The following is an 8572-nucleotide window of genomic DNA, read 5'->3' as shown; positions in this document are numbered from 1 at the left end:
AAAATAAATAAATAAATAAAAATTCACATTCAGGCAGCCATAAAGTTGTCAAACTGTTTTATTATAGCAATTTCCATCTGCATTATATATATATATATAATATGTATATTTAAATCTGATATAGCATTGTCTGTTTTTATAGTATGTAAGCATACAATAGTACTCTCTGATTTATGACTGTACAATATCTCTATACACATTCAAGATTGAAAATAGCAGCAGTGTATGACAGACTCAAACCGCATGTTAGAGCACCACATTTTTGAAGACGTTTCCTCTTTTCTAAGGCAGGTGATCCAACGTGAAAACACTGATCTGATCTGTAGGACATTACCAAATGCTTTAAGTGAAACGAAAGGGTGTTCCTTTTTAAACACAGTGCGAAAAAACTGGAATAAGCGGCCGATGTAACAGAAGAACAGGAATGCTGACCGAAGCCTTTGTTAGTGTTCAACAATCACTAGTTCACATCTCAAGCCCCAACAGTAGTTACGTTAATCGAACAGATTTACTCTACCTCTCAGTCTCATATTAAATTCTAGCTAGTTTACTTTCGGATTTTTTGTTTTCTACCTGTGAGCACATTAATTGGTCATGATTGTCCCTGCATAGCTGTTGCACTATTGCACTGAGAGGTTGCTACATAAACACTTGAGACGTGAAAGTCCTGATATCCAGCGGCTTTACGCTTCTAAAAGAAGCGACTCAGGAGGTTTTGAAAAAAAAAAAAAAAAAAAAAAAAACAGCGGATAAAAACATCAGCCAGAGATTCGTTCCCCTTTGTATAAAGAGCGTCAAAGAAATAGTTAACCCAAAAATAAAAAGTCTGTTATTAATTACTCACCCTCACGTCGCCCCAAACCCGTGAGAACTTCGTTAATCTTCGGAATATAAATTACCATATTTTTTGCTTAATCCGAGAGCTCTGACTACCTCAGTCAAGCCACAAAAACGTAGTAAGGACATCGTTAAAAAAGTCCATGGTTGAACCGTCGTGTTATGAAGCTATGAGAATATTTTTGTGCGCAAAGAAAACAAAAATAACGAATTTATTTAACGACTTCTTCTCTTTCTGTTCTCCGCCGCGCACCACGTACCACGACTAGTGTTGCCAAGTCCGCGGTTTTCCCGTGGAATTGGTCTACTTTAAAACTGTTGCTGTGGGTTGTTTTTCATGTCCGAGGGGTTAAAGAGACCTCAAAATGTGATATTTAGTCTCTGGAATACGATTTTACCGGTAGAACCCTACCAAAAAGTGTATTTTAACCCCCAAACGCGATTTTTACCGGGGGACCCCCTCCAAAACGCCATTGGGCTAGTTTTGAGTAGCAATCGGGCGGGTTTTGTTGTGAAAACCTGGCAACCCTGACCACGACCCATGCGTGTGCATTCCTCTGCTTGTAAACAAGGCACAACCAAGCTGCAACCTCCCGGTCTCCCTCTTGAAGCCAACACGGAAGTGACTAGAACTGCAATTCATCGACTGGCCGCTAGAGACTGGCTGCAAAAGGGAGTCAATCCCATAGACTCCCCATGTTAAAATGGCCAACTTCACAGCAGAAAAAAAATGTTTACAACCTGGTACAAAAAGTGGTTTTGGTGTATATAGCTAATTTTGCCCTTCATGTCAACTATGAGGGGAGTGAATTTTTTTATAACTCATCTGTTTAAATTATATTAAGCCTTAAAGTTCTGCATAATTTAGGGTGTGGCCACTTGAGTGACAGGTGGATTGTCGCTGCCGTCACCACCGTCGCGCTAGGTGGGCGTGGTTTCAGCAACCAGCTCCACCTATGTCCTGCCTCTTTGCCCATTTTCGATTATCCAGGAGTGACGTAGAGTGACACAATTCCAAGATGGCGAGGGCTGACGCCCGCCCACTTAGAGCTTTAAAAATGCTCTTCAGAAACCTGCGGGTGACGTTACGGACACTAGGTCCATATTTTTTACAGTCTATGGGCACAACGCACCTTGACCTCGAAGAGAAGAAATTGTTGAATAAAGTCGTTATTTTCGTTTTCTTCGCACGCAAAAAGTATTCCCGTAGCTTCGTAAAAAGTCGAATCACTGATGTCACATGGACTATTTTAACGATGTCCTTACTACTTTTTTAGACCTTCAGGTAGTCTATGCAGTATCAAAGTATTTGCACACTGTCCAAAATTTAAATATGATCTCGCATTGTGTCAATCACGTTTACACACTGCCTTCAAAGTTTTCATCTGTTATAAAAAAAAATAATAATAATAAAAATAAAATCGGATCAGATTCGATTTTCTGCATTTTTGGATCCGTGGCAAGCATTTTGATAGGAAAGCTGACAAATACGAAAAAACGCATATGAAAATTGTGGATTCAAGGTCATTGCACACTGAGTCTGAAATTTTCGTATACGTTTTTTCCGTTTTTTCATATTCTTCATCCGTTCCTACGAAAATGCTTGCTATAGATGCGAAAACGCAGAAAATCGAACCTGATCCGATTTTCCATGACGGACTAAAGTTTCAGAGGCAGCGTGTAAACGTGAGGTCGTATTTCTTTTTTAACGTGTGAAAATTTCGGACTCTGTGCAAAGACCTTCAGAAAGCTCTTGGTTTTCATCAAAAATATCTTAATTTATGTTCTGAGGATGAATTAAGGTCTTGCGTGTTTGGACCGACATGAGGGTGAGTAATTCATTTTTGGGTGAGCCATCCCTTTAATGCAATCTTGTCATGATAAACCTAAATAAATACATTAATGCTGAATTATTTTCCTTTTTCATCTGTTTTAAATTCAATAAATCATCAAGTACCTCTTTTACAATCCCATGACATTGAGTCTTACATGAATAGCTTTTCTAAAAAATAATACAAATAATAAGATAAAAGCAATTATGGAATCTGTAGATGAGATATAAGTTACGGTGTAAGTTCCTGAAATAGTGTCTTTGAGGTCCTAAATACAGCTAGCAACTATCTGAAGAAAGGTAGTTGTGACATACAAAATGTTTCATTTAAAAATTAAGAGTTATGTGATTACAACAAAAGCACTGAAAATCAAAAACGTATTGTTAATAAAGTGGTCCGACGTACATAAAAATGGAACCAGTCATGAGACGTATACTCTATTCACCTTAAAATAGGTGACGCTGTACCTCAGCACAATCAGGATTGACGTAAAAAATCTCTTTCTCTATATATATATATATATATATAGATGAAAAAGGCCCTCATATGTAAACACTTGATTTCTTTGTACTGCGAACGCTGTACGTTGCACATCTGCGCGTGACGTGGATAAACCTGGGCAGAGGAAATCGCTGAAATTGTTGTTGGTGTTATTTGGCACAGTCCAGACAAACGCCGTTTTGCCTGCTTACGCGTGTCATGTCCGAGGCCGCTGTATTTGTAACAAATTCTCTTGAAGGACCCACAGTTATCCCGCCTGTTTTATCCTGTCTATGCCAAATGTCTTTGGTCGTGAGGCCTCTTCTGATAGGCTGAGATGTATCCTGGCTAAACGTCGAGTGTTTACAAGCCTCCCGGTCACTGATATCGCATCTGTCGCTGCATCTGCTCAGGCTTCCTGGGTCGAATGGAAGATTTCGGAGAGCTCCGTGTCGGCCTGGGCCCTTGGGGGCCTCTTTTGTTGACAGTAACCGAGCGCTGTCTAAAGGCACCGTTATTTCTTTGTCCTTCTGGTACGTGTCTGGTCGAGGTGTGGTGTGGGTCATCACCCTGCTCCTTCGAAATGAAAGTGTGTATTTCAAGTGTGTCTGTCCTCGAGCGAGAATGATGTAGTGGTCCCTGACTGATCCGCTGCCTACAAAAGGTGTTAAGGTCATTAGTGCATGCATTGTGGGATATGCGGCCCTTCACATTGTAGTCTTTGCGTGCGTTCCCCTTTAAAATCGACCGTGATGAGAGGACTCGTTATGTCAAAGTGAAGCTGCCCGGTGTACGAGAAGGCCTCTCGCTCAGTACGTGGAAAGGGAGGGGCTAAGGGAGCCGTTCACGCTCTTTTGCCATCTCTCTCCACTGAGGGTGGTTAAATTGCTCCGTCGTTGTGGCCGGTGTGGTTGGACTTGTGTGCGTTGGTGGTCAGAAGAGTGGCCGACTCGTCCAGTGGTCCATCCTGATGCTCTGTGAAGGTTAATTCGATCTTGGTGAACTCGCTGTCTGTGGACTGGGGCGTCTTGTCCATGCGGGACGCCATCAGGGCGTTTTGATATTGCTGGCGGGTCACCTGACAGAGGGACAATTAATGAGACATAATTATACTGATATATTTTGGAGATTTTGCACTGCTAATATCTGTAATTAATCACATGTGGTTGTACTTTTATATCATACTTGCTTGCTTTGAATAGAAGCATCATGCAAATTCAGAGATTTTCAGATTTAGATTTAGATTTCAAATGCACTATATAATTCTAACACTCACTCATGCACCAGAAAGAAACATGATGCATTAAGAGCCAAGGGGGTGAAAACTTTTTGAATTTGAAGATCAGAAGGGTAAATTTAACTTATTTCATCTTCTGGGAAACATGTAACTATCTTCTGTTGCATCTGAAGGGCAGTACTAAATGAAAAAATAAGATATTTAGGCAGAATAAGAAACAATGTACAAATCTCCATTTTGTTCAAAAGTTTTCACCCCCCCCCCCAGCTCTTAATGCATGGCTTTTCCTTCAGGAGCATCAGTGAGTGTTTGAACCTTCTGTAATAGTTACATATGAGTCCCTCAGTTGTCCTCAGTGTGAAACAGTGGATCTCAAAATCATACAGTCATTGTTGGAAAGGGTTCATCATCATAAAAAAGCCAGAAAACCAAAGAATTTGTGGGAAATGAAGGATTTTTCTGAAGAACAGCGGACAGTTTAACTGTTAAAGACAACCAAGGGATTCATGAACAACTATCAATAAACAAAAAACAGCTGTGGATCATTCAGGTAACAACACAGTATTAAGAGTCAAGGAGAAGTAATCTTTTGAACCGGGTCATTTTTATAAATTCAACTATTAATTTCTCTTGTGGACTATATGTAAACATCTTTTTTGTGAAATATCTTATTCAGGTCAGACTCAGTACTAAATAAACAATAACATGTATTTTTGTGATCCTTCTTATTTTGGTAAAATAAAATTTTTAGGATTCTGAAAGGGGGGGGGGTGTAAACTTTTGACCTCAACTGTATGTGTAACTATCATTTTTAACACATGCACCAAATTAGCTTCAAAGTGTTAGTTTCAATAAGATTAAAAAAAAACAAAACAAAAAAACAGATTAATTCATTAAGTCGTTTTTGTTATTTATTGTTTGTTATTTTCATGAAATTATTTGATTTTATTGACAGTTCTAGTTTTTAATAGTAAGAAATAAAAGTTAGATCTGTTACGTTCTTATGACATATATTCAGAAATCTTTCAAAGGATAAGTTTTTTTTCTCATTGCTTGAATATTTATTGTGAAAAATTGTATATAAATTAATTTTTAACTCAGTTAAAATGTTTGTCCTCAGATTTATATAACATTATGTAAAATTTATACTTTTACTTTTTTCACCATAATTTATGGAAGCCTGGTTGCACCACTAAATAAAAAAAAAATAAAAAAAAAAGCAAAATGCACAGAAAAAAAAAAACTTTTATCTTGCAACCGGAATTGTGAGATATAAACTCACAAATGCAAGTAATAAAGTCAAAATTGCGATATAAACTCACTAATATAAACTATAAAAGTTTTTTCAACTGTTTGTATCTTGCAATTCTGACATTTTTCTTGCAATTGTAAATTTATATCTCACAATTCTGACTTTTTTTCAGAACTATAAGATTGTGGATTATAAAGTCCAGTTATAGGAAAAAAAGACTATTTTCTCGGAATTGCAAGTTTATATCTCACAATTCTGACATAACTAATAACTGTGTTATAGTCATAATTGTGGGATCTAAAAAAAGGCACAATTGTAAGATAGAAACTCAGTTCTGATGTAATAAAGCGCAATTGTGAGTTAAATTATGCAATTCTGAGAAAAAAAGTCAGAATTGCAAGTGTATATCCCACAATTCTGACTTTATATCTTACACTTCTGAAAAAAACAATAACATGAACTCGCAATTGCAAGAAAAATAGTCAGTTTGTGAGATAAAATGTCGCAATTAACTTTATTTTTTATTTAGTGGCTATATAAATATCTAATATGTTAATAATGCTCAATAAATAAATAAACAAATAAATAAAAATTCAACTTAATACCAAGTAAATTATTTCCAGTTCAGAGATTCCCAAAGCTTACTGTCAGCTGAACCCTTACATAAAACATATTCATAACGTACACCCTAAGATTTTAAGGATTTCAATAATTTAATAAAATGTCAATTAATGGTCACAAGTAAACAAAGTCAATATTTTATCTTGTTTGTTAATTGTTTTATTTTGATTGTCTTTAAATGTATTTATTTATTTTAAATATTTACGATTTAATTGATTATTAGCTTTTCATCAACTTACAAACCCCTGCAGTAAAGTTCCCTCACAAACAGTTTTTTGGATCCCTGCTCTAGTGCAATGACAATACAAACGCCAGTTAGTTTCAAATTTCAACTGAGCTTCTAGAAAGCTTGAGGAACTTTCAGCAATTCCATGCATTTTAAATAAACCAGTTTGAGTTCAGAAGCGCAATTTAAATTCTCAGCAGCATTCAGACCTTGATGTAGAGCAGGTCAGACGCGGCTCTCACTGAGTAGTCTGGCACGTAGACCTGCAGGAATGAGTTGAGCTGGTTGTTGCTGCTGCCCAGTGTAGGAGTGACCGCCTCCATCCGGTCACTCCTGTTCAGGGAGTCCGAGTGGTTGAGTCCGAACGGTCGTGGAGGTGACTTATTTTCTGTATAGCAAATAAAGAGTAACATGCAGGTCAGTGGTCAGCTGCTGGTCTTGCTGTGATGTAAACAAATGAAACAAAAGATTCTTGTCTGATGTTCCATTCATTTTTCCATTCGTTTTGGATGCCCTGTCTTTTCTCATGAACCGTGCTGTGGAATGCTTTGTGTGTTTAGATACAAAAGTTAAGCTTCATTTATTTACAAAGCAAATTTGTGATGTAGCAGCCATTTAGTGCAGAACTCCAGTGAGGATTTGCTTACACAGCCAAAAAATTAACATAAATAAGGGAAAACAGCCATTAGCCATTAGACTTCTAGCATTCCTTTGGCACTACCTTTTGTTTTGATGATAAAACGATGGATAAAATCCATTCCCTTTTTACTTGTTTCCAAACTTTGCCAGAAAGTGACATAATTAAGATTAAAACATCTGCTTAATAACTCACACGTAACGCAAGGTGAAGAGTTTTTAATCAAAATAAGATTAGGTTCTCCACTTCTTAAAGAAACAGTTCAAAGGGTGTCTGTGGGGAAGCAGTCCAACAGTCATTACACTGGAATGTATATAATCCCAGGGTCAGATGTCTAACAGTGTTGATTTTTTCAAAATTAGAAAAATATACACAACCAATTTGCCTTATATTAAAATTAGTTATTAAACATCTAATGGTTTGTACAGTAGCATTAAAAACATTTGGGTCAGTAAGATTTTTTATATTTTTGAAAGACGTCCCTTATGCTCACCAAGGCTGCATTTATCGGATTAAATTTCTTTTTTTTGTAAAAACTGAAATATTGTGAAATATTGTTAAATACAGTAATATGGTAAAGTTCTAATATGTTATTTTCTAATGTAATATATATACATAATTAATTCCTGTGACAACTCATTTTTAGTAGTCATTACTCACATGATCCTTCAGAAATAATTCTAATATGCTGATTTGCATATTAGAAAAAAATCATATCAATTTTTAAAACAGTTAATTAGTTCATCAGATCATTGCTTATAGGCTCCCATGATCATTATCAGACCACTGACAGTTACTTTGTAAAAGAAAAATGAAGACCTTGAACAAAAAAACTCCTAATGCACCATTCAATTCCTCAAATTCTAATGTGAAATAGAATTCAGAGTGAAAAGAGGTGAAAATACAAGTGCGGTACCTGGAGATCCTGCCAGTGATTCTGCCCTGCTCACCACAAAGGTTCGAGACAAGGAGAGAGGAACTGGAGAGGAAGAGGAATCGAGAGGAAAATAAAGAGAAAAGGAGAAGACAAAAGGAAATCATGGGGGAAGAAAATATGATTTACATAGAACTCCATCAAGAATCAGAAGAGTAATCATTCGCATAGTGTGCATTTACATAATGTGATTGATTGAGGAGAGTCAGAAGCATGTATAATCATAAATCTGAGAGTAAACAACATCATGCATGATTTGGTAGAAGAAATCAACCACACCAAAGACTGTAAAAACTTAGGGGATGAAATCTCTTTTATGACCAAAGATCATACAATTTATAAAATCTTCTTTCAAATTTTGACATTTAGGGGTGTGTGTGCAAGAAGTAAGAAAATCCATCATTCAGACCTGGTGAGGAGGTTAAAGCCAGCACTCCATAATAAGAGAAGGCACCAGCTTCAAACTTCATCCCTTCCTTTCCAGCCTCAACCTCCACTTTCCCCTGTGGGACAACA

The 8572-nt window shown here is 36.8% G+C and overlaps 1 protein-coding gene across 2 annotated transcripts in view; it reads right to left on the bottom strand.

The window, feature by feature from the left end:
- Positions 1 to 40: 40 nt before the first annotated feature.
- cnnm2a (cyclin and CBS domain divalent metal cation transport mediator 2a) overlaps positions 41 to 8572 on the bottom strand; it is a 19603-nt gene continuing 11071 nt past the window's right edge. Inside the window, exons 5-8 of one of the 2 annotated variants that reach the window (XM_051125410.1) lie at positions 8466 to 8559; positions 8039 to 8101; positions 6695 to 6873; positions 41 to 4227 (exon numbers count right to left, since the gene is read on the bottom strand). In XM_051125410.1, the coding sequence (XP_050981367.1) occupies positions 4030 to 4227; positions 6695 to 6873; positions 8039 to 8101; positions 8466 to 8559 (534 nt within the window). In that variant the 3' untranslated portion in view covers positions 41 to 4029. The remainder of the gene's footprint in view (positions 4228 to 6694; positions 6874 to 8038; positions 8102 to 8465; positions 8560 to 8572) is intronic. The other variant, XM_051125411.1, reaches the window with a different exon arrangement.

Source organism: Labeo rohita, chromosome 13 (assembly GCF_022985175.1).
Source record: "Labeo rohita strain BAU-BD-2019 chromosome 13, IGBB_LRoh.1.0, whole genome shotgun sequence".
Classification (NCBI taxonomy): Eukaryota; Metazoa; Chordata; class Actinopteri; order Cypriniformes; family Cyprinidae; genus Labeo; species Labeo rohita.
Note: the sequence above shows the minus strand (reverse complement) of the source record. Positions and strands in the feature narration are given on the sequence as shown.